The following is a 25,705-nucleotide window of genomic DNA, read 5'->3' on the forward strand; positions in this document are numbered from 1 at the left end:
AATATCCCTTTAAGGCTCACCTGCCCTGCTGCCACATATGCATTATGGTGGTGAGAAGAGGTATGTAGCACTGTCCCCGCGGGAACTGCTGAGTATTGTCTTGATAGGCTCCCCTGGTTACCAGCACTGAGTTATCTGGGTTGCTCTGTGCAAAACCAACTGCCCAGACAAGGTAAGTATAAAATGTTTGTTATTTTTAACTTAAAAAAAACGAGACTTTACAATCACTTTAACCACTTAAGCCCCGGAAGATTTTACTCCCATTCCGACCAGGGGGTATTTTGCGATTCTGCACTGCATGACTTTAACGGACAATTGCGCGGTCGTGCGATGCTGTACCTAAACTAATTTAACGTCCTTTTTTTCCCACAAACAGAGCTTTCTTTTGGTGGTATTTGATCACCTGTGCGATTTTTTGATCATGCGCTATAAACAAAAAAAGAGCGAAATTCCCCCCCAAAAAAATCTAAAAATCAAAATTTTTTAACATTTTCGGCCAATTTGTTTTATGCTACATATGTTTGGTAAAAAAAAAAATCACAAAAAGCGTATTTTGATTGGTTTGCGCAAAAGTTATCGCGTTTACTAACAAAGGGAAAGATTTTTGTCATTTTTGTTGTTTTTTTTTAACGCGTAATGGCGGCGATCTGCGATTTTTTTTTTTGCGGGACTGCGACATTGGGGCGGACAGATCAGACCCCTAACTGACATTTTTGACACTTTTGGGGTTACCAGTGACATTACTACAGTAATCAGTGCTATACATATGCACTGTTACTGTAAAATGACACTGGTAGTGAAAGGGTTAACTTTTTTTGAGAGGGAGGGGTGGTGTGTGTCCCTAGGGGCGTGATTCTAACTGTGATTGGCTGTGGCTTGAGCTGTAGGAACAGTGATCAACGGTCCTACATAGTAGAACCGTATGATCACTGTTTCTACACAGGGGAGAATGACAGGCGGCTTGTTTACATTAGCCGCCTGCCTTTCTCCCTCTCCACCGACGATCGCCGAGTGACCGGCGGACATCGGGTCCGCCGGTCACAAGCGCGGGGGCGTCCGTGACCGTGCGGGAGCGCGCCTCCGACGGCGCGCGCTCGCTCCCCAGAGCCTCACAGGTTAGTGACATGTCGGCAAGTGGTTAAAGATAGAAAACATGTGAAAATGAGGCTAAAACTCCACCTTCTGGCTAAAAAATATAATGTAATATTTATTAATCATCTAATAAAAAAAAATAAATAAATAGAAATATTTATTTTTTTATCATAATAGGGAAAAAAAATATTTTCAAAGTCACTATGCATTCCCTTTAAGGCTTTGCTGTGAAGCTGGAAAGCAAAATGCACCAATCAGCCATATAATTATGACCACTGACAGGTAAAGGGAATATCTCATTACAATGGCATCTGAAAATTGGTGGGATATATAAGGCAGCAAGTGAACATGTTGTCCATGAAGTTGATGTGGTGAAAGTAGAAAAAAACAGGCATCGCAGTTTGATGTGTATGGCGCTGTGAAGCCCATGGTGACCGGTGTCCACAGCAAAAAGCTTCTACAATGGTCACATGAACATCAGAACTGGACTACGAAGCAATGGAAGAAGGTGGCCGGGTCTGATGAATCATGTTTTCTTTTACATCATGTGGATGGCCAGGTGCGTGTGCGTCACTTACCTGGGGAAGAGATGGCACCAGGATGCTGTATATGAAGGCAAGTCAGCAGAGGCAGTGTGAGGCTTTGGGCAATGTTCTGCTGGAAAACCTTGGGCCCGGCCATTCATGTGGATGTTACTTTGGTGTCCATACCTCAATGGGTCAGGGCTGTTTTAGCAAAAGGGGGCCATACTTAATATTAGGTGGGTGGTTATTTGGGATCGACCGATTATCAGCAAAGCCAATATATCGAGGGCCGATCTGCACTTTCCCCGATATATCGGAATCGGCCCCTGAGGTTACCGATATTGCCGATATTTCGGGAAAGTGCTTGTACTGGAGTGATGCCTGCAGCTAGAGGCAACACCTCGGTACAGGCGTCCGTAGCTGACGGTCGGCCGTCTTGTAATGACAACCAATGCGTCTGAGAAGCTGCTCGGCTGTCAATACAAGGAGCGGGAGGGGGCGTCCCCCCCTCCCGCCACCTTCCGCGGCTCGCCCGGGTCTCCCGTCCCACCGTTAGACCCGGGCATCCTACCTGCACGGCCGCCAAAGACCCGATCAGACCCACATTTGGCTCCATGTAAAAACCCAGTTTGGCTGTTTTGAATGCTGTCATTTTTTTTAATTTGGTGCCGAGTACCCGGAAGTGTCATGACATCACTTCCGGGTACTCGGCATCAAATTTTAAAAAAAAATGACAGCATTCAAAACAGCCAAACTTGGCGTTTTGAATGCTTTTAACCTCCCTGGCGGTATGATTATTTCAGATTTTAGGTGCTGAAAGCGGTACCATTATTTTGCATGTAATTTTTTAGAATGAGCAGCCCAAACCAAATATTTACTTATGATTTCTTTTTACTGTGCGTTCTTCTTTATAACATCTCGGGTATGATAAAGTTTAAAACACAAAATCATTATTATAATATAAATTATTATATTATAATATAATAAATAACTATAAATAAGTTAAAGTATGTATATATATATATAGTACAGTAAAACTGCAGGCCAGGGCACTGGGGGGCAAACTAAGGTCAATTTATTTTACTTAGTAATGTAATCCAAAAGGATTACAATATATCAGTGTGTTTGTGTATTTTAATTTTGAATTTGTCGCCGGTATCACCCCCCTGCGACGCGACGCTCGCAGGGAATGGAACCGGGGGCACACAGCATCAGGCGGGAGATCCGGCCTTCGTACACTGCCGGAATACATCGTGGGATCGCAGGGACAAAGTAAGTAACCTCTTCCAGGTTCAAGCGATTTCTCCCTGGCGGTACCCCGAGTGTGGCTCTGGGTTACCGCTAATGGCACTGAAATTCCACCCCGAGCCACACTTGGGAATACTGCCAGGGAGATTAAGTGCAGAGGAGGGGTTTGGGGGTCTTTGAGACTCCGTTCACACTGGGGCGACCTGTCAGGCGACCTGGTCGCCTGACAGGTCGCCGTAGGTCGCCTGCCATAGAGAAGCTGTGGACCCGTTCTAATAGGAGCGACACAAGTCGCTCCGACTTAGAAAAAGGGTCCGGAGCTTCTTTGGGGCGACCTGGAGCGACCTGCATTGACTTCAATGTTATGAAGTCCGTGCCGGCCGCTCCGAGGTTGTGGTGCGAGCTGCGCACCGCGACCTGTGAGGTCGCCCCGGCAAGTAGCGTTGCCCCAGTGTGAACTGGGTCTGAGACCCTCACATCCCTCCACAAGAGTACCTGTGTAAAAAAAAAAAAAAAAAACCATAAAAAAAAAAATGTTTTTTAAATGTCCAAAAATATAGGCAGATATCGCCCGATACCGATATGCGATGACCAAAATATCGGTATCGGTAATAAAAAAAACGATATCGGTCGATCACTAGTGGTTATAATATTATGGTTGATCGGTGTATATTACAGCAACATTAGACCGTCTCTATGAAGTGCTACTGGAATGGACAAGTGTTGAGTGATCCCACCAGCAGAACATTGTGTAGGCAGACAATATGTGAAGAGGTCAACAGGAACATTTACTGAATGATCAAACGATGTTTGTCAGCTGTTTGTGTCACTTTGCCAAACCTATGATAATGCCTTTTGGCACGTGTGTGTCACTTAAAAGAGTCTGAGTGTTTCCCAGCCATCCTAATTAATTGTTTTCTGCCATTTACCTTCTTTAAAATAAGCTCATGCTAGATTTCCAAATGTTACTATCAGCAAACTTATTTGGCAGTCACCTGGCAGACTTAAGGAGATGATGAGATATGGCCGCTGTGCTCTAATGCACTCTGTGGTTTAAGTGTTGCACACTGACTCTGGGATCCTTCCAAGACAAAACTAGGAAGGGGATTCATTGTAGATACAAGGACGCATCTAAAGGAAACATACAGTGGGTACGGAAAGTATTCAGACCCCCTTAAATTTTTCACTCTTTGTTATATTGCAGCCATTTGCTAAAATCATTTAGGTTCATTCTTCTTCCTCATGAATGTACACATAGCACCCCATACTGACAGAAAAACACAGAATTGTTGACATTGTTGCAGATTTATTAAAAAAGAAAAACTGAAATATCACATGGTCCTAAGTATTCAGACCCTTTGCTCAGTATTTAGTAGAAGCCCCCCTTTGATCTAATACAGCCAGGAGTCTTTTTGGGAAAGATGCAACAAGTCTTTCACACCTGGATTTGGGGATCCTCTGCCATTCCTCCTTGCAGATCCTCTCCAGTTCTGTCAGGTTGGATGGTAAACGTTGGTGGACAGACATTTTTAGGTCTCTCCAGAGATGCTCAATTGGGTTTAAGTCAGGGCTCTGGCTGGGCCATTCAAGAACAGTCACGGAGTTGTTGTGAAGCCACTCCTTCGTTATTTTAGCTGTGTGCTTAGGGTCATTGTCTTGTTGGAAGGTAAACCTTCGGCCCAGTCTGAGGTCCAGAGCACTCTGGAGAAGGTTTTTGTCCAGGATATCCCTGTACTTGGCCGCATTCATCTTTCCCTCGATTGCAACCAGTCGTCCTGTCCCTGCAGCTGAAAAACACCCCCACAGCATGATGCTGCCACCACCATGCTTCACTGTTGGGACTGTATTGGACAGGTGATGAGCAGTGCCTGGTTTTCTCCACACATACCGCTTAGAATTAAGGCCAAAAAGTTCTATTTTGGTTTCATCAGACCAGAGAATCTTATTTCTCACCATCTTGGAGTCCTTCAGGTGTTTTTTAGCAAACTCCATGCGGGCTTTCATGTGTCTTACACTGAGGAGAGGCTTCCGTCGGGCCACTCTGCCATAAAGCCCCGACTGGTGGAGGGCTGCAGTGATGGTTGACTTTCTACAACTTTCTCCCATCTCCTGACTGCATCTCTGGAGCTCAGCCACAGTGATCTTTGGGTTCTTCTTTACCTCTCTCACCAAGGCTCTTCTCCCCCGATAGCTCAGTTTGGCCGGACGGCCAGCTCTAGGAAGGATTCTGGTCGTCCCAAACGTCTTCCATTTGAGGATTATGGAGGCCACTGTGCTCTTAGGAACCTTAAGTGCAGCAGAAATCTTTTTGTAACCTTGGCCAGATCTGTGCCTTGCCACAATTCTGTCTCTGAGCTCTTCAGGCAGTTCCTTTTGACCTCATGATTCTCATTTGCTCTGACATGCATTGTGATCTGGAAGGTCTTATATAGACAGGTGTGTGGCTTTCCTAATCAAGTCCAATCAGTATAATCAAACACAGCTGGACTCAAATGAAGGTGTAGAACCATCTCAAGGATGATCAGAAGAAACGGAAAGCACCTGAGTTAAATATATGAGTGTCACAGCAAAGGGTCTGAATACTTAGGACCATGTGATATTTCAGTTTTTCTTTTTTAATAAATCTGCAACAATGTCAACAATTCTGTGTTTTTCTGTCAGTATGGGGTGCTATGTGTACATTCATGAGGAAGAAGAATGAACTTAAATGATTTTAGCAAATGGCTGCAATATAACAAAGAGTGAAAAATTTAAGGGGGTCTGAATACTTTCCGTACCCACTGTATATAACCCCCCCCCCCCCCTTTAAAGAAAGTAGCAATATTTATGTAACAATAAACTAAGGAGCAATATATGTATAGGCTCTAACTAACCTACATCTCAATATACAGTATCTCACAAAAGTGAGTACACCCCTCACATTTTTTTAAATATTTTATTCTATCTTTTCATGTGACAACACTGAGGAAATGACACTTTGCTACAATGTAAAGTAGTGAGTGTACAGCTTGTATAAGGCCTCTTTCAAACCGGCAGACCGTTCAGATCCGCCTGCCAGTTTTATTGGCGGATCTGAACGGTCCCCCCATGCATCTCTATGGGGCATCGGATGTCTGCCCTAATCCGATCTGTCAAATCTGGACGGATGGAAACCCTATTTTCCATCTGTTCAGCGGATCGGATCGGATGGGATCAGATGGGAACGGACAGACAGTCCATTCCCATCCGATTCCCCCATAGAGAACATCGGGACCTGACAGCTGTGTCTCCGCACACAGCGCGGAGACAGAGCTGCCATCTGCCTGCTCAGCGGGGATCGGCGGATCGATCCCCCGCTGAGAAAAACGGAGTCCGCCGACGGACTCCATTGTGTGAAAGGGGCCTAACAGTGTAAATTTGCTGTCCCCTCAAAATAACTCAACACACAGCCATTAATGTCTAAGCCGCTGGTAACAAAAGTGAGTACACCCCTAAGTGACAATGTCCAAATTGGGCCCAATTACCCATTTCCCCTCCCCGGTGTCATGTGACTCATTAGTGTTACAAGGTCTCAGGTGTGAATGGGAAGCAGGTGTGTTAAATGTGGTGTTATCGCTCTCACTCTCTCACAGGGGCGTAACTACAGGGGTTGCAGGGGTTGCAATTGCAACCGGGCCCCATGCTCCAGGGGGCCTGTGCGGCTCCCCTGTACACCTGGATAGGAGGGGCAGCGGGGGCAGCATGTAGAGAAATCACTGTCCTCCTTTTTCTTCCTGTAGCTGCAGGAGGAAAATGGAGGAGATTGGTTGCTCTGTATGCTGCCCCTGCCACTTCTCCTATCCAGTTCACTTGTGTTTTGGTGTCTCAGGGCCCCTGTGTGCTTCCCTGCCCCCCCCCCCCCCACTCCCACTGTGCTCCCTCCCCTCTACTGCTGGCTGCTGCAGGGGATGTGTCACAATAGAGAACCAGAAAGGGGTTGATAAATATGTAATTTACCAGCTCCTTCCTTTTCTGAATGGACAGAGTCATAGTCAGTGACATTGTAAAAAAATAAAATAAAATTATAAAAAATAATGCAATTAAAATACCAAAAAATAAAAACTACTGACACCAATGGGTGAACTTCCAAGATCGCAAAGGTCACACTTGCAACCAAGCCCTGGCATTCCATCACCGTGGGGAGGCCCCAAGATGGCAGGAAGGGGGCCCACTGCAGAACTTGTGAAAGGGTCCCACTGCGGGACCGTAATAAAGGACCTGCAACGAGAGTAAAGGGCCCCAGGATCAGTGGGAAGAGCCCCAGGCTTGAAGGGAAGGGCCCCTTCATGGTTACTTGCACCGGGGCCCTGAAGGTTCTAGTTACGCCTCTGCTCTCTCATACTGGTCACAAACGGAAGCGGGAGGAGCACAAGGTCTCAAACAACCACCAGCTCTGTGATGTCATCATGGAGGAGTGGAAGAGGACTCCAGTGGCAACCTGTGAAGCTCTGGTGAACTCCATGCCCAAGAAGGTTAAGGCAGTGCTGGAAAATAATGGTGGCCACACAAAATATTGACACTTTGGGCCCAATTTGGACATTCTCACTTTTGAGTGTACTCACTTTTGTTGCCAGCGGTTTAGACATTAATGGCTGTGTGTTGAGTTATTTTGAGGGGACAGCAAATGTACACTGTTATACAAGCCGTACACTCACTACTTTACATTGTAGCAAAGTGTCATTTCTTCAGTGTTTTCACATGAAGAGATACAATCAAATATTTACAAAAATGTGAGGGGTGTACTTACTTTTGTGAGATAGGATACCCAGATGGGCATACTGCAAATTCATTAGGCTACTTTTCTACTTTTAGCCCCCATTCACATCGGACCTATTTGACATGTGATGTGACATGTCATATCGCATGCCAAATCAAAGCCTATTGCCCGCAAGGGCACTGTCCAAATCAGTACGACTCTGACTTTGTGGCGCAGCACCGATTTTCAAAAGCAGTTTCTGCACTACTTTTGGTGACTTCGGGGGCGATTCCAATAGACATCTGTGCAGGAACCTGCATAAATGTCTGTCAAATCGCCCCCGAACTTTCACTGACATGTGGATTTGAAATCGGGTGAGTTCAGCTCTCAGTGTGAACGAGGGCGCAAGGTCAGTTTATGAAGGGGATATACACTCACCGGCCACTTTATTAGGTACACCTGTTCAATTGCCTGGTAACACAAATTGCTAATCAGCCAATCACATGGCAGCAGCTCAATGCATTTAGGCATCTAGACGTGGTGAAGACGACTTGCTGAAGTTCAAACAGAGCATCAGAATGGGTAAGAAAGGGGATTTACCGTATATACTCGGGTACAAGCCGACCCGAATATAAGCTGGGGCACCTAATTTTATCACAAAAAACTGGGAAAACGTATTGACTCGAGTATAAGCCTAGGGTGAGAAAATGCAGCAGCTACTTGACCCAACTGGACCACCATGAGACCCAAAACAGGGGCTGCAGACATGGCACAGGAGATGCAGGGCTGTGGGCATGGTACAGGAGATGGTACCGGCATGGTAAAGGAGATGGTACAGACATGGCACAGATGGTACAGGCATGGCACAGATATAGTACCGGCATGGCACAGATATGGCACAGATGGTACAGGCATGGCACATATATGGTACTGATAGTATAGACATGGCACAAGTATAGTACAGGCATGGCACAGATATGGCACAGATGGTACAGGCATGACACAGATATGGCACAGATGGTACAGGCATAGCACAGATATAGTACAGGCATGGCACAGATTTGGCACAGATGGTACAGGCATGGCACATATATGGTACTGATGGTATAGACATGGCACAAGTATAGTACAGGCATGGCACAGATATGGCACAGATGGCACAGGCATGGCACAGATATGGCCCAGATGGTACAGGCATAGCACAGATATAGTACAGGCATGGCACAGATTTGGCACAGATGGTACAGGCATGGCACATATATGGTACTGATGGTATAGACATGGCACAAGTATAGTACAGGCATGGCACAGATATGGCACAGATGGTACAGGCATGACACAGATATGGCAAAGATGGTACAGGCATAGCACAGATATAGTACAGGCATGGCACAGATTTGGCACAGATGGTACAGGCATGGCACATATATGGTACTGATGGTACAGGCATGGCACAGATATAGTACAGGCATGGCACAGATATGGCACAGATGGTACAGGCATGACACAGATATGGCAAAGATGGTACAGGCATGGCACAAATATAGTACAGGCATGGCACAGATGGTACAGGCATGGCACATATATGGTACTGATGGTACTCTCTCTCTCTCTCTCTATATATATTATATATATGTATGCGTGTGTGTGTTTGTGTGTATATATGCTGTGTGTGTGTGTTTATGTGCTGTGTGTATATATATAATATAAAATTCATCTTGTCAGTCACGAGTCTCTTGTTTAAAAAATCATCACTAAAGAAAATCTTTTTATTGTGTATTTGTATACAGAATGGATAGAATGGTTGTTATGTTCAGCATTAAGTGAAAAGCTTTTCTGACCTATTCACACCTCTGAAAGGAACATTATCATGGAACATCCAGTTCCCTGATTTCTCAGGTGTAAACAGAAAAAAAAAATATTTATGAGTCAAACACATTAGAGAAAAATGACTTACGAGACTTCTACTGTTAATTTGAAACTAACTAAATACAAAGCTAAACATACCTAACGATGATAATAATTAACTCGCAGTGAACAATAATTGATATGATGCCAAACATAAAAAATCAGGAGCTCTGCGCCACTTTTAAAGTTGAGCTCTTGGATAAGTAAATATTGTCTAAATACATTTGTCATGAGTTTTCTTTCTTGAATCTTGGTGAGCTTTGTGTATTTTAGATCTATACATGAATCTCTGGCTCTGTGCAGGAGCTTCCTGTAATATAGACCGGTCACTGCTGCTCTCGCTCTCTCCTTGTGCAGTTCTGATAAGTGCTGATGAGGCTGCTCTGATGGGTGCTGATGAGGCTGCTTTGATGGGTGCTGATGAGGCTGCACTGATGGGCGCTGATGAGGCTGCTCTGATGGGTGCTGATGAGGCTGCTCTGATAGGTGCTGATGAGGCTGCTTTGATGGGTGCTGATGAGGCTGCACTGATGGGTGCTGATGAGGCTGCTCTGATAGGTGCTGATGAGGCTGCTCTGATGGGTGCTGATGAGGCTGCTCTGATAGGTGCTGATGAGGCTGCTCTGATAGGTGCTGATGAGGCTGCTCTGATGGGTGCTGATGAGGCTGCTCTGATGGGTGCTGATGAGGCTGCTCTGATAGGTGCTGATGAGGCTGCTCTGATGGGTGCTGATGAGGCTGCTCTGATAGGTGCTGATGAGGCTGCTTTGATGGGTGCTGATGAGGCTGCACTGATGGGTGCTGATGAGGCTGCTCTGATGGGTGCTGATGAGGCTGCACTGATGGGTGCTGATGAGGCTGCTCTGATGGGTGCTGATGAGGCTGCTCTGATGGGTGCTGATGAGGCTGCTCTGATAGGTGCTGATGAGGCTGCTCTGATGGGTGCTGATGAGGCTGCTCTGATAGGTGCTGATGAGGCTGCTCTGATGGGTGCTGATGAGGCTGCTCTGATAGGTGCTGATGAGGCTGCTCTGATGGGTGCTGATGAGGCTGCACTGATGGTTGCTGATAAGGCTGCTCTGGTGGGTGCTGATGAGGCTGCACTAATGGGTGCTGATGAGGCTGCTTTGATGGGTGCTGATGAGGCTGCACTGATGGGCGCTGATAACGCTGCACTGATAGCTGCTGATGAGGCTGTTCTGATAGGTGCTGATGAGGCTGCTTTGATGGGTGCTGATGAGGTTGCTCTGATGGGTGCTGATGAGGCTGCACTGATGGGTGCTGAGGAGGCTTCTCTGATAGGTGCTGATGAGGCTGCACTAATGGGTGCTGATGAGGGTGCTCTGATGGGTGCTGATGAGGTTGCACTAATGATTGATGATGAGGCTCCACTGATGGGTGCTGATGAGGCTGCACTAATGGCTCCTGATAAGGCTATACTGTTGGGTGCTGATGAGGCTGTAGTGATTAGTGCTGGTGAGGCTGCAATGACAGTTGCTGAGTAGGCTGCACTGATGGTTGCTGAGTAGGCTGCACTGATGGGTGCTGATGAGGCTGCACTTATGGGTGCTGATGAGGCTGCATTTATGGGTGCTGATGAGGCTGCATTGATGGGTGCTGATGAGGCTGCTCTGATGGGTGCTAATAAGGCTGCTCTGATGTGTGCTGATGAGGCTGCTCTGATGGGTGCTGATGAGGCTGCTCTGATGGGTGCTGATGTGCACTGATCAGGTTGCACTAATGGGCACTGATATGCACTGATGAGTTTGCATCAATGTGCACAAATTAGGCTGCACTGATCAGCTACACTGATGTGCACCCATGATGCGGTTCTAATGGGTGCTAATAAGGCACCACTGATGAGGCACCACTGATGAGGCACCACTGATGAGGCAGCAGTGATGAGGCAACACTGATGGGCACTGTGTGACACTGATGGGCACTGTAAAGCACTGTAAAATGTTGTGACTCACTGTCCCGGCACAGATCAGTCCCTTTCCTTCACACTCAATCTCTTTATGAGGGAAGGAGAGCTGTTAACCCCTGATGACCTTCTTTGTTTACTTTTGTGATCATTTGTGATTGGACACAACGATCATATGGTAAAGGATTGCTGCAATTGCCCTTTACCCCGATCTGTGATGCGCTGTGTCAAGGCACACAGCAATCAGACACTTCCCGAGGCACGCCTCAGGGGGCACGGGGGAAGTGTGTTCTTTAGAGGATGTCCATTGACGCCCCCTCCCAGAACTGGAGGACCCTACTGTAGCCGTCTCTTGGCTATACCATGGTTGGGAACCAGTTAAACCCTTCGCTGTTAGAAACCTTTTTCTATTTTTGCAGTCCTGTTTAAAAGATCTGTTTAGGCCTGAAGATTAGTTAAAACTTCCAAACATTATAAATTTCCTGAAAGCAGAGACCCTGGAGAATAAAATACTGGTAGTTCAAACAAAATGATTCACTATATTAACTCAACGGTTTATCATATTTTCAGTACAAAATGCATTTTCACACAAAATATTACCTATGTTTTTGGTAAAATAGAAAATCTGTGGTTGAATAAATAGATTAAAAAAATGTCAATCCTTATAACTGCATGCAGCCATCAAACGACGACAAACATTGGTAACCAAAAGTTTCCATAGGTGATGTTTTAAAAGCCCCTGCAGGTCACCTGTCTACAGCTAACTATGAATAACAGCCCTAAAATTGTTACTCTTACTTCTCTGTGCACAGTGATATGTAACATGTGTGGCCCAATCAGCATTTCTGTATATCGGCACCCCGATGTGTGTTTAGGTTTGTGTGTATGTGTATGTGGGGTGGGGTGAGGCCGGGCAGGTTCAATTTTTTTTTTTTTTTTGAGGGGGGGGGGGGGGGGTGTTTAAGTGCTTGAGTGTAACTTAAGTTTTTTACCCTTTTTTCACCTAATTTTATTTAACGCATGGAGGGCAATAAGTCCCCTATGTGATAGAACTTTATATAAACAGATTCTCCTAATGTGACAAGCTAACAGATCACAGGAAGCGAGGGAAAGGTTCCCCCGAAAAAAAGACATAACAAAAAAAAAAAAATAATAAAAATATTAGATTAGAGAAGCAGGGTACGAGTGGAGTGAAAAAAAAGTGAGTGGGTCCGCTTTAATTTTAGGCTCTGTGTGTTAAGAAAAATAAATAAATCCTTGCTTTGTGAATCAACACAGGGTTGTATGGGTTATAAAAGGAATAAAAAGATCTTCTAAAATGTAGCAAAAAGGAACAAAGCATATTCCTCCGTAGTGTATACTTGTCTCTATCCAAAGCACCTAGTGTGATTTCTGTCTCCTGTCTCATTCCTCTGCTATCTGTATAAGTCACTTCTGACAGTCTAGGCCAGTGCTCTCCAAACTGCAGCCCAAGGGCCAAATGTGGCCCTTTGCTTGCCCTTATTCGGTCGTTGGGGTACTATTCCTCCCATTGATACAAAGTACTATTCCTCCCAAAGACACCAACGGCAGGGCACTATTCTTCCCACTAACACCAAAGATGGGGCACTATTCCCCCCCACTGACACCAATGATGGGGTGCTATTCCTCTTACTGATACCAAAGATGGGGCACTATTTCTCCTATTGGCACCAATGATGGGACCATTATTCTTCCCACTGACATCATCTATGGGGCACTATTCCTTCCACTGACACCAATGATGGGGCACTATTTCTCTCACTGACACCAATGATGGGGCTCTATTCCTTCCACTGACACCAATGATGGGGCACTATTCCTTCCACTGCCACCCATGATGGGGCACTATTTCTCTCACTGACACCAATGATGGGGCACTATTTCTCTCACTGACACCAATGATGGGGCACTATTCCTTCCACTGACACCAATGATGGGGCACTATTTCTCTCACTGACACCAATGATGGGGCACTATTCCTTCCACTGCCACCCATGATGGGGCACTATTTCTCTCACTGACACCAATGATGGGGCACTATTTCTCTCACTGACACCAATGATGGGGCACTATTCCTTCCACTGACACCAATGATGGGGCACTATTTCTCTCACTGACACCAATGATGGGGCACTATTCCTTCCACTGACACCAATGATGGGGCACTATTCCTTCCACTGACACCAATGATGGGGCAATATTTCTCTCACTGAAACCAAAGATGGGGCACTATTCCTTCCATCGGCACCAATGATGTGGCACTATTTCTCTCCAGAGATGTATAGTAACGAAGTAGAACTACTTAAGTACTGTACTTAAGTACCGAAATGCGGTATCTGTACTTTCCTAGAGTAGAATTTTTTTCTCCTACTTCTACTTTTACTTCACTACATTTTTTCAATGATTTCGATACTTCTACTCCGATATTTTTTTTTTGAGCTGCATAGTTACTCGTTACTTTAAAAAAAATTACCACTGCCAGGACAGTAGATGGCAGGTTGCATAAAGCTCAAAAAAATGTGTATAATGTCATTTGTAAATCAGCGCATACGAAAATAAAGGCTGTGTATATTAAAAGCTGCTTTACCAAATCTTTCCAATAAAAAGAAAATATGAAACTAACAAATAAATGGTGCTACAGCACTTAAAGTGCATCAAGAAACTACTAACAAACACAGGTTAATCATTTGAATAAATCATTTGAAATAATAAAAAACAATATGATGTTCAAACTTTTGACTTCTTTCTTTAATAACTACATAACACAGTACTTGTACTTCTACTTTCAGTACTTGAGTAGAATTTTTTTTTCAAAACTACTGGTACTTTTTACTTTTAGTACTTAAGTAGCAAATTTTTTGAAAAAACTACTTGCAATACTTAAGTAAAAAAAAATGTTGAATACTTTAGTACTTCTACTTAAGTAACTTTTTCTGCGAGCACTTCCACTTCTACTCAAGTCACTTTTTGATCGAGCACTTGTACTTTTACTCAAGTAGAAATTTCGAGTACTTTATACAAGTCTGTTTCTCTCACTGACACCAATGATGGGGCATTGTTTATTCCCATGGATGTCAAGGCATTTTCTACTTTCACTGGCCACATTCAGGCCCTCTAAAGTCTGAAGGACAGTACACTGGCTCCTTGTTTAGAAAGTTTGGAGACCCCTGGTCTGGGCTGACACTAGACTATCCTAAGAGATGGCCTCACCTCCAGCACACAGCATGTGATTGACAGCCTCAGCTGTGCATGTTTTCTTATAAACCTGTGTAGAGGCGGGGGGGGGGTGCATCCATTCCCTTCACTCAGGTCTCAGATTACACTCAGCTCCCTGGTCCATGCTGTGTAGTGTGTGATGTCAGATCCCCACCCCCTCCCTTTTTAGAGCTCAGAAATGCTTTGTAATTTCTGGACTTGAAAGAGACTGGACTTGGACTTCTGGAAGAGAGGTCTACAGATAAACAGGTGTGACTTATGTAGGAAGGTTTTATCTCTGTGTATCACCTGACACTGGTATCATGTGTATCAGTGGGTATATGTAATGGTTTACAACCACTTTAAATATTGTACATTTTTTATCTTGGTTCTGTAATACAAAAACCTTCTAGACAAATAGTAAAAAAAGCTATAATTAATGCAAGCTTACTGCACATAGTAAAACAGAAAATCATAATTCTGGGAAAAGTGACACTTGTATAAGTTCCAAATTCAATGATAAGTGTCACTGAACCAAATTTATGCCTCATATTCCTATAAATTGCATTTTTTTTAAAAAAAACAGAAATAGCATTTTTTTTCTGAAAAGGTCAGACTTTTATAATCTTAGAAGATACTTGTACATTTATCAGGCTGGTTTATCACTTTTGATTGATAATCGGGAACGGGGTATTTCTTCCAGTCTTCAGAATCTGATCTTGGTATACACATATTGGATTTCATGTCTGAACAGATCAGTAAATAATTATCTTTCTATATTTTTTATTCCCATATTTTTATTTAACCACTTTCTGCCTGTTGACAGTGATCCTACTGCGGCAGTGCGGCTCCCCTGGGTCCAGCGATGTAGACCTATGTCACTGGACTCCTAGTGGTCTTGGCGGCGCACGCGCGCCGCCGGAGGCTCGCTCCGGGAGTCGGGCCGGAGGAGGAGAGGCGGCGATCACCACCTCTCTTTCCCGATCATCGGGGAAAGTGTGAGAAGACCCGCCTGCTTATGTAAACAAAGCAGGTGGATCTTCTTAGTGACAGACAGGGAGAGATTACAGGATTCAGCATAGCTGAACCTGCGATCTCTGTCTCTGTCACAGAACCCCCTCCCCCCACGCACGTCGGTAAACATGAGGCATACATTTAACCTTTTGATCACCCATAGGGTTAACCCCTGCCCTGCCAGTGTCATTATTACAGTAACAGTGCATATTTTTAGGACTGATTACTGTGGTAATGTCATTGGTCCCCCCAAAAGTGTCAAAAATGTCAGTCAGGGATCCGATCTGTCCGCTGTAATGTTGAAGTCCCGCAAAAAATTGCAGATCGCCACCATTACTAGTAAAACAAAAATAAATAAATACAAAATAACATAAATCTTTTTTTTACCTTTTTACCAAAAATATGTAGAAGAAAACAAATTGGCCTAAAATGTTAAAAAAATTTGATTTTACATTTTTTTTGGGGAATGTTATATAGCAGAATGTGAAAAATATTGTTTTTTTTTTTCAAAATTGTCGCTCTTTTTTAGTTCTTAGCGCAAAAATTAAAAATCACACAGGTGATCAAAAACCACCAAAAGAAAGCTCTATTTATGGGAAAAAAGGACGTAACTTTTATTTGTGTACAATGTCGTACGACTGGGCAATTGTCCGTTAAAGTAACGCAGTCCTGAATTGCAAAATAGGGCCTGGTCAGGAAGGGGGGTCAAATCTTCCGGTCTTAAAGTGGTTAAACTATATAAACTTTTCTTTTCAGTTCCTGTCGGAGAGATGCTGGGTATAAATGGTGCCATGGAGTTACTTTTTAAAATCATTACCCCTTTTTCCAGAAGAAATACGCAAACCATCAAGTAGGTATCCAATTGTGTTTGAAATCCATTTACATTTTTTCTATATTTACTTTCATAGTACATGTTTGTATATTATGTTGACTAAATGGGGTTGATTTACTAAAGTAAATTAGGTTGCTTACTTTGAATGGAAAATTGTCCAGAGAGCTTAGTAAATGTGGTGCAATGTCACTTTGCAAAGAAAACTCAATTCAATATAAGGACAATTAAAAATAAACAAATCACAGTGATCTTCGAAATATCGTCAATGGGGTTGAGTTACTAAAGGCAAATAGGGTGTTCACTCTACAAGAGAATTTTCACTTCGCAAGGGAATTTTACTGCTAGCTTAGTGAATGTGGTGAAAATAAAATTGGCAAAGAATACAGAATTACATAAAGGAAAGTAAAAAAAAAAACTAGCTAGATTGGATGGTGGAAGTCAACAGAGCTTCACCTCTTTCTCTAAGATCTGGGGAAAATTTCCTTGCAAAGTGCAACTTTCTTTGCAAAGTGAGCAGTATATTTGCCTTTAGAAAATCAACTCAGTGTATGTAAAGCTATTTTCTTTTAGTTTTGGATTGAGCGGGGAAGGATACTGCTATCTGTGTCTCTGTCCTGCTGACAGCCGTTTCACCAGACAAGAAGAGAGAGAAAATCCTCGACGGGGACAAACATAAAAATATGACTGGGGTTCTTGCCTTCCCCTACTTTGCTAAAGGAAAGCATTTTTCCTCCTGGTTCTGATATAGCGGTATACATGAGGATTGGCGCTAGGATAGGAAAAGCACGGTAAGTTTTTGATTTTCCCAGAGCCTACATGGCAGCAGCATACTACCAAGGTAATTCTGCCAATGAAAAATTGTATCAAATACTTACTGTCATTTTCTTTTCATGGTGCCAATCCATATGCATGCTATTATATATTGGCATCAGGATAGGAAAATTATGGTAAGTATTTGATACAGTTTTCCATTTTCCCGGTGCCAACATTGGAGCATACTACTATCATAACTTGCATACAATATCATTAAAGTGCTTTTGCATGTATTACTTCCTCCACCCAAAATTTCCAGTGCAAAATGAATAAAGTATAGTCCTTCAAAAACAAGTCCTTAACCTCCCTGGCGGTATGATTCTTTTGGATTTTAGGTGCTGAAAGCGGTACCATTATTTTGCATGTAATTCTTTTGAATGAGCAGCCCAAACCAACTGTATACATTATATATATATATATATATATATATACATATATTATGTATACATGTATTATGTATACATATATTATATTATATTATATGTATACAGTTGGTTTGGGCTGCTCATTCGCAAGAATTACGTATTTATATATATATATATATATATATATATATATATATATAATGTATACAGTTGGTATATATATATATATATATATATATATATATATATATTATATATATATATATGTATATATGTGTATATATACTGTATATATATATATATATATATATATATATATATGTATATATATATATATATATATATACGTATATATATATATATATATATATATATATATATATATATATATATATATATATTTACATAAAAAGTATAGTAAAACTGCAGGAAAGGGCACGGGGGGGGGGGGGGCAAACTAATGTGATTTTTTTTATTTTGAATGGTATCAGTGTGTTTGGTGTGTTTTACATTTGAATTTGCCGCCAGTTCCACCCCCCTGCGAACGTCACGTCGCAGGAGACGGAAGCCGGGGCACAGAGACGATCGGGAGGAAAATCCGCCGCTAGACACCGCTGGGACACATCGCTGGATCCCGGTGACAAGGTAAGTAACCTCTCTTACAGGATCCAGCGATGCTTCTGGCGGTACCCCGAGTGTGGCTCGGGGTTACCGCTTTTGGCTCTGAAATTTAACCCAGAGCCACGCTCGGGAATACCGCTAAGAAGGTTAAGGTTAAACATTTAAAACCATATAGTGCAGTTCATTTAGTGGTTCTCAACAATGTGATCCAGTTGACAGGTGCTAGTGCTTGCATTAATTAAGGGACTCCACAGCAATAGGATCCAAATAAGAAGTACTGGTGCTTCAGTGATTCCCAACCACCTTCAGAACTATGCGCTCACCTTGACTTATGACGTCTCTTGCTAGGTCAAACCACGCAGTCCCCTATGCTGGGGTGAGTAATCTTAGACTCCTCTGTCTTCTTACACCTCTTTCTCTCTCTCCTGGTGTTCTGACACTTTGTACTGTACTGCTGTTGACCTCATGTTGTAAAGTGCTGCGCAAACTCTTGGCGCTATATAAATCCTGTATAATAATAATAATATTAATAATAATAATATAATTACTAATGCTACTAGCATAAGGATTGCAAATAGTTGATGATGATTGAGAGAGTTAAGTTTTGAATATAGTTTTGAATATATATATATATAAAGCTGCTGCTTACAGATTCCCCAGGGTTACTTATATCAACGACTTGACAATATAGCATATTCTAAGTGCTTGGCTCAGTCAGAAAACAGTCCAGGGGTTTTGGTTTTTGTTGTTTTATTTGAGAACGGGGATGGGAGAAGGGATGAGTGGGATACTCCATTGAATAACTATGCACAATTGCTGGGACTTCTGGTTAACAGTGAATGCGGCAAGACTGCTGCTTCACCTTGCCACTATAGCGAAGAATTAACTGAACTGTACTGCACTGTGAACCACTCTTCAGGGTCCTACTTGGCACCCCCATTTGTCCCTATTCTTCAGGCTTTTACACAGCACCCCCTTTACGCTAACACTCTGTGTGAGCTGACCCCTTGATCCTCTGACTTCACTGGAGTGGTCCCCTTCCTGGGAAGAACTTTTGGCAAATCCCCTGGTACTCACGGACACTGTTTTTCTTGGAAGACTCTGCCAGCAGCTCCACTGTCAGCTTTACTGGATCCTCTGCAGCTCAGTTCCACACCTGGTTAACTAGGCCGACTGCCTATGACCACCTTCCTCATGCAACAGGAGGAGAGACAGCCGTCCACCTCCTCCTGGGACTCTGCTTCCCGCCAAAAATGCCCCGTCACATGTCCCCTCAGCTTTTATGAGCAATCCCAGGATGCACTGCAAGAGTGCCCTCCCACTGGGACTCCCACAAAAGCCAATGTGTCACTGGCCCGGTTTCCTCCACTGTCCAACAGGCTCCCCTAATGGATGCAGTGGAGACACTCCCTCAGACCCAGTAAATCACACCTGGGAACATGCAACAGGCAACCTAATAGATCAGGTTCCAGCAGATGGAACATAAAGTGCTTTGAACCTAGCACCTAACTAGGAGGGTGCTATATATTGCAGTGGTCTGATACTACTTCCATTTCCATAATATCGCTTGCACAGTGCTCCTTGGGATGTTTAAAGCTTGGGAAATCTTTTTGTATCCAAATCCGGCTTTAAACTTCTCCACAACAGTATCTCGGACCTGCCTGGTGTGTTCCTTGTTCTTCATGATGCTCTCTGCGCTTTAAACGGACCTCTGAGACTATCACAGTGCAGGTGCATTTATACGGAGACTTGATTACACACAGGTGGATTTTATTTATCATCATTAGTCATTTAGGTCAACATTGGATCATTCAGAGATCCTCACTGAACTTCTGGAGAGAGTTTGCTGCATTGAAAGTAAAGGGGCTGAATAATTTTGCACGCCCTATTTTTCAGTTTTTTATTTGTTAACAAATATCCAATAAATTTCGTTCCACTTCATGATTGTGTCCCACTTGTTGCTGATTCTTCACAAAAAATTACAGTTTTATATCTTTATGTTTGAAGCCTGAAATGTGGCAAAAGTTCGAAAAGTTCAAGGGGGCCGAATACTTTCGTAAGGCACTGTGTATATATATATATATATATATATATATAATTTTTTTATTTTTAGGTAAGAGAACATTCTTCACCTTAGTGTTGGTACAGTGTTTATTTGATAGCCTTTTCTCCTTAATCATCAGCACTGGTTGTTTCTCTTTCCCTCTGCTCGGCGACCTTACTGAGAAAGGCGCACGGTGTTGAGTTGTACATTGACAAATGACTAGATAAGCAGGAAGTGAACTGATAAAAGAAGCACACTTATACAAGTGCTAAAAAGGCAGCTCCTCTAAAAGTCTATAGACAAAGAAAGCAATGCTAAGAATGTTAACTTTTATCTTTTCTTAGCATTTTCCCAATAATTGATTACTGTCAATGTTTCCTTTTTTTTTTATTTGCATTGACATCCAATTTTTTCTTGGGACAAACTTTCAGGGTGTATCCCCTTCTTTAAGGTCCAAACAGTACTAATATCTTGCACCTTAACTACTTGCTGACCGCCCCACGCAGATTTACTGCCGCACGGCGGCTCGGCTGCGCATAATCCCTTAGCTCTATGTGATTATGTGTATGTGGTCTCGGCGGAGCTCCCACGCTGCCAGGGCCGTGCTCCCGCTGTGATTAGAGGGCAATCCCTTTGATAAGTCATTTGTGACTCAACGCGTCAGGGGCCGTCTCTCTCCCTCAGGGGCCGTCTCTCTCCCTCAGGGGCCGTCTCAATGTCATCTCTTGTCATCTAACATTTGTATTTATAAAAGCTGGTTATTCACAGATGTCTAATGAGACCATTTAATGCAGAACCCCATGCATTCATTCGATCAACCATCATCCACGATCGATCTTTTGCCTTGTGGAGGAATTGTTAGCCTGTATAACCCACCTACTGTAAGGTATCTGGGTCCATACCATCTGGTGAGCGCATGTGCCTCTTTACTTTGGTGCTGGGTCTATCTTCACTGATAAGTTTGGGCATCTGAACATTTCAGTTTCACTTCGGTGTTTTCCACGTTTGTTCACCATATTACACGATTATGGACCCATTATTTATGACATTGTTTAATTATTGATGTTTTATCACAGTCATATATACTCATTTTATATTTAGCACTTTTTATGTATATGGTTTATGAACAATCTTATGTCGATTGTAGTGTTGGCAGCTTTCTATACTATTGTTAGCTCGGTGTATTTTTATATATTTTTTCTATCTCTCTATAGTGTGTACTTGTCTCAATCCTGAGCGCTAAAGCCCCGTACACACGTACCGATTGTCGGCCGAACGATCGGCTGTCTTTTGTCCGGTGCTGTCCTGTCGGATGAAAAGTGCTAAAGACTGCACACGAATTTTCTCGGCCAACAACAGCCGACTGCAGAAGTGATGTCATGTGATGGTTAACTTTCCGTGTGTTTTTTCTTCTCTGAGCATGCCCAGTCTTGCTCATCTGCTGTTTGTTGGCCGAATTCTGTACTGACTGAGGAACAATCGGCCGTTCTGGTGTTGGCCAACAAAAATTTTATAGCCTGCACACCAGATTCTGTTCGGCCGAAAAGTCGCAGTCGGTTGTCGGAAGCATCATACTAACAAGCCGAAAATCGGCCGATCAGTCGGTGGCCGAATATTTACGGCCGACAATCGGTGCGTGTGTACGGGCCTTTAGTGTTATTTTTGTCTGCTACCTCATTCCTCTGCTGTCTGAATGAATAATTTTTGACAAGTTTTCCTGACACCAAAAAAAGTTGAGAGTGGTGCGATCTCCAGCACACAGCATGTGACTGACAGCCTCAGCTCTGTTCCTGTGTGCTATGTGAAGGGGAATATTTCCCTTCCCTCCAATCAGCTCTCACTGAGCTCTGCAGAGTGTAACTTCAACTTCCCACTTCCCTGCTTTCTGAAAGCTTAGACAGGCACTTTAACTGCTTTTGGACCGCCCAACGCATATATACTGCGGCAGGGTGGCCTGGCTGCACAAAATCACGTACATGTATGTGATTTTGTGCACGCGATCTGGGGCGCACCCGTGCACAGCTGTAGAACTACTCTGTGATTGGACACAGCGGGAGCCAATCAGCGGGTCCAACGGCCGCGTTGACCGCCGAGACCCGCCGATCGCTCGGAGTAAAAGCAGAACGGTGGTCTGCCTATGTAAACAAGGCAGACTGCTGTTCTGTCAGGGATTAACCACTTAAAGCGGAGTTCCACCCAAAAGTGGAACTTCTGCTCTTTTGTTCCCCCCCTCCAGTGCCACATTTGGCACCTTTCAGCCTCTCAGGGGGAGGGGGAGGGGGGAACGTGTACCTGTTTTTGACAGGTACCCTTCCCTACTTTCGGAATACGGCGCCACGGCGCCGTCCCTGAGAAGCTCCGCCCCTCCTCCCTCCTCTGCCGCTAAGCCAGTAGGAATGCGCATCACGCTTCGCGTATGCGCAGTAGGGACCCACCCATGAAGCCGCAAGGCTTCACTGCCGGGTTTCCTGACTGGCACACAACAGCCAATGGAAACATCAGCTGTTGTGCTGACATCGCTGGATTCCAGGACAGGTAAGTGTCCTAATATTAAAAGTTAGCAGCTACAGTATGCGTATAAGTTTATCAGCCGTGCTAATAACATCTTGCAGGAAGGTTTCGTGACCTCCGCCAAATCTTTATCTGCAAGATCGGGAAGGTATGCCTGCCATTTCGCACAAGAAGAAGCAAAGGGGTGTGGACCTGCATATTGTAAGGCATTATAAAATGTAGTTACCAATTTATCAATATGAGGGTCTGCCATAAGATGTTCCAAAGGAGATGTGGTCAAGTCTACTCCCAGCAGTCCAAATTGTGCTTACACAGCATGACGTAGTGAGAGGTACTTGAAAACAAATTTATTAGACACATCAGTCCAGTCTTTTAGAACATCAAAGGAGATAAAGGTTCCCTCCACAGATAAGATAAGTAAATAATCCCTTTAGCTATCCACCAAGACGTATCCGGGTGGTTATAAAGTTCCTTGAAGTTAGAGTTGCACCACAAGGGTGCATTCTATACTAGGGGATCTTTACCCTCAGAAAGGAGTTTTCCTACCGTGGACCATCTTAAAAAAACAGACTTAATCTTGAAAAAGAAGAAAACAGACATCCATGGGGGAAAATTTCCCACACAAAGATAGTACCTGACAGTGGATCCCATATTTGAGCCCCCGGAGGTACCTTGAAGAGCTAACATTAGAGTGGTGGAGGGGTCAGGAGCATCCGGGTAAAACCAGTTATACACATAAGTCACCTGAGATGGTAGAAAATAATTGTGAAAATTAGGGCAAGCTAAGCCGCCCCACAAAGTAGGTGCTTTAAGGGAGGCCCTAGAAATCCTTGGATGGTATTTGTTCCAAATAAATGAAGATATAAGAGAATCTATATGTTGAAATAATGTCTAACTGAGTTTAACTGACAGCAGCGGGAGCCAATGGCGCTGCTGCTGTGTCTTTGTCAATCAGGAGAGAGAGTCCCGGGTGGCTGAGGCACTCGTGGACATTGCTGGATAGAGATGAGGCTCAGGTAGGTATTAGGGGGGTTACTGCACACAGAAGGCTTTTTATTTAAATACATAAAATGCATAAAGATACAAAAAAAAAAAACCTGACTTCAGAGCCCCTTTAATATCATAAGCATATTTTAACCACATGCTGTACATAGTCTGTGCAGACAGCAGAGCTGTGGGAGGGACCCAACAGGCCCCACCTACTACAGACTATCTGCAGAAATCTACGGGGGGGGGGGGCAAGACCAGTCACCCTGCCCAAGAAGAGAGCAGCATTGAGCGGTCTTTATTACAGGAAGCTCCTGCACAGAAGTAAAGTGTTACACTGGATTACTGTACAGATCTGGAAGAAATATACAAAGCACACCAAGATTCAAGGAAGAATACACAGACAAAAGTATTTAGACAATATTTTTTTATCCCAGAGTCCAGTTTTAAATGGTGGCTGCATTGTTTTTTTTATTTTTTTTAGGCTTTTTCCCTCCCACCAGTAACACACTTCCTGTCTTATGGTGTTTCCACTCTGGATTGAGGAGCAAAAGAAGCAGCCTTGGATAGCAGCATTGTCAATCAGCCGGCCCACCTGTGGCATAAAAAAGGGGGAAGGCTGAGGTCCAGGGCTCTTGGCTTAACTCTCAATCTTGGTCCGCACTGTGAATGGTAGTTCGTAGTCCATCGGAGGCCCCGGAGTTCTGGAGGACATCCAGGCATGGGAAGCACCACAATGGACTACTACCATGCAGAGGCATGCCTGGGCAGCCACACATCTATAGTTAGGATTAGGGATTGGACTCTGTTCATATTGGACTGCAATATTGAAGTCTCTTCAGTAAAGTTTCATCAACTGTCCTAAGCCTGTTCTTCAGTCAGTCAAAGGGGTGCATGTTGGTTCTGGTGTATCTTAACCACTTGCCGACCGCCGCAAGTACATACACTGCGGCGGTCAGCCCCTAGCAGGCAAAGTGACGTATGGGTACATCACTCGCCTGCGAGCCAATAGGAGGCGAGCGCACGCCGCCAGTGGCGCATTCCTGCCCCCGCTCGTTCACGGGCATCCCCGCGTGAGTGACCGCCGGTCACTTGCGATCTCCCACTGGAGAGGGAGAAAGGCAGGCGGCTGATGTAAACAAAGCCGCCTGTCATTCTCCCTGATGTAACTGCAGAGATCATATGGTCCTGCTATGCAGGATCGTATGTCTCTGTGGTTACATCAAAAGCCACGCCCCTTTACAGTTAGAAGCACGCCCCTAGGGACACAATTAACCCCTCCCTCTCTTATTCTAAATCCCTTCCCTGCCAGTTTCATTTTTACAGTAACAGTGCATATGTATAGCACTGATTACTGTAGTAATGTCACTGGTACCCCCAAAAGTGTCAAAAATGTCAGTCAAGGGTCCGATCTGTCCGCCGCAAAGTCGCAGTCCCGCAAAAAAAAAAATTGCAGATCGTCGCCATTACTAGTTAAAAAAAGAACAATAAAAATGACCTAAATCTTTCCCGTAGTAAACGCAATAACTTTTGCGCAAACCAATCAAAATACGCTTATTGCTTTTTTTTTCACCAAAAATATGTAGCGGAAAAAAAATTGGCCTATAATGTTAAAACATTTTGATTTTTAATTTTTTTTGGGGGGGGGGGGATTTCATATAAAAAATGTGAAAAATATTGTTATTTTTTCAAAATTGTCGCTCTTTTTTTGTTTATAGCGCAAAAAGTAAAAATCGCACAGGTGATCAAATACCACCAAAAGAAAGCTGTGTTTATGGGAAAAAAAGGACGTCAATTTCATTTGGGTACAGCGTCGCACGACCGCGCAATTGTCCATTAAATTCACGCAGTGCCGAATCGCAAAATAGGCCCTTGTCTTTGAGCAGCCAAAT

At 43.8% G+C, this 25,705-nt stretch overlaps 1 protein-coding gene across 1 annotated transcript in view; it reads left to right on the top strand.

Annotated features, from left to right (window-relative positions):
* The window catches only part of AGBL1 (AGBL carboxypeptidase 1), a gene marked incomplete at its 5' end in the record, with an annotated part of 1,093,821 nt that overhangs the window by 133,304 nt on the left and 934,812 nt on the right, over positions 1-25,705 (top strand). The window contains one exon of the mRNA XM_082254318.1: positions 16,397-16,490. Within this exon, the coding sequence (XP_082110444.1) occupies positions 16,397-16,490 (94 nt within the window). The remainder of the gene's footprint in view (positions 1-16,396; positions 16,491-25,705) is intronic.

The sequence above is a fragment of the Pelophylax lessonae genome, assembly GCF_965119305.1.
Source record: "Pelophylax lessonae genome assembly, chromosome: 4".
In the NCBI taxonomy this organism is placed as follows: Eukaryota; Metazoa; Chordata; class Amphibia; order Anura; family Ranidae; genus Pelophylax; species Pelophylax lessonae.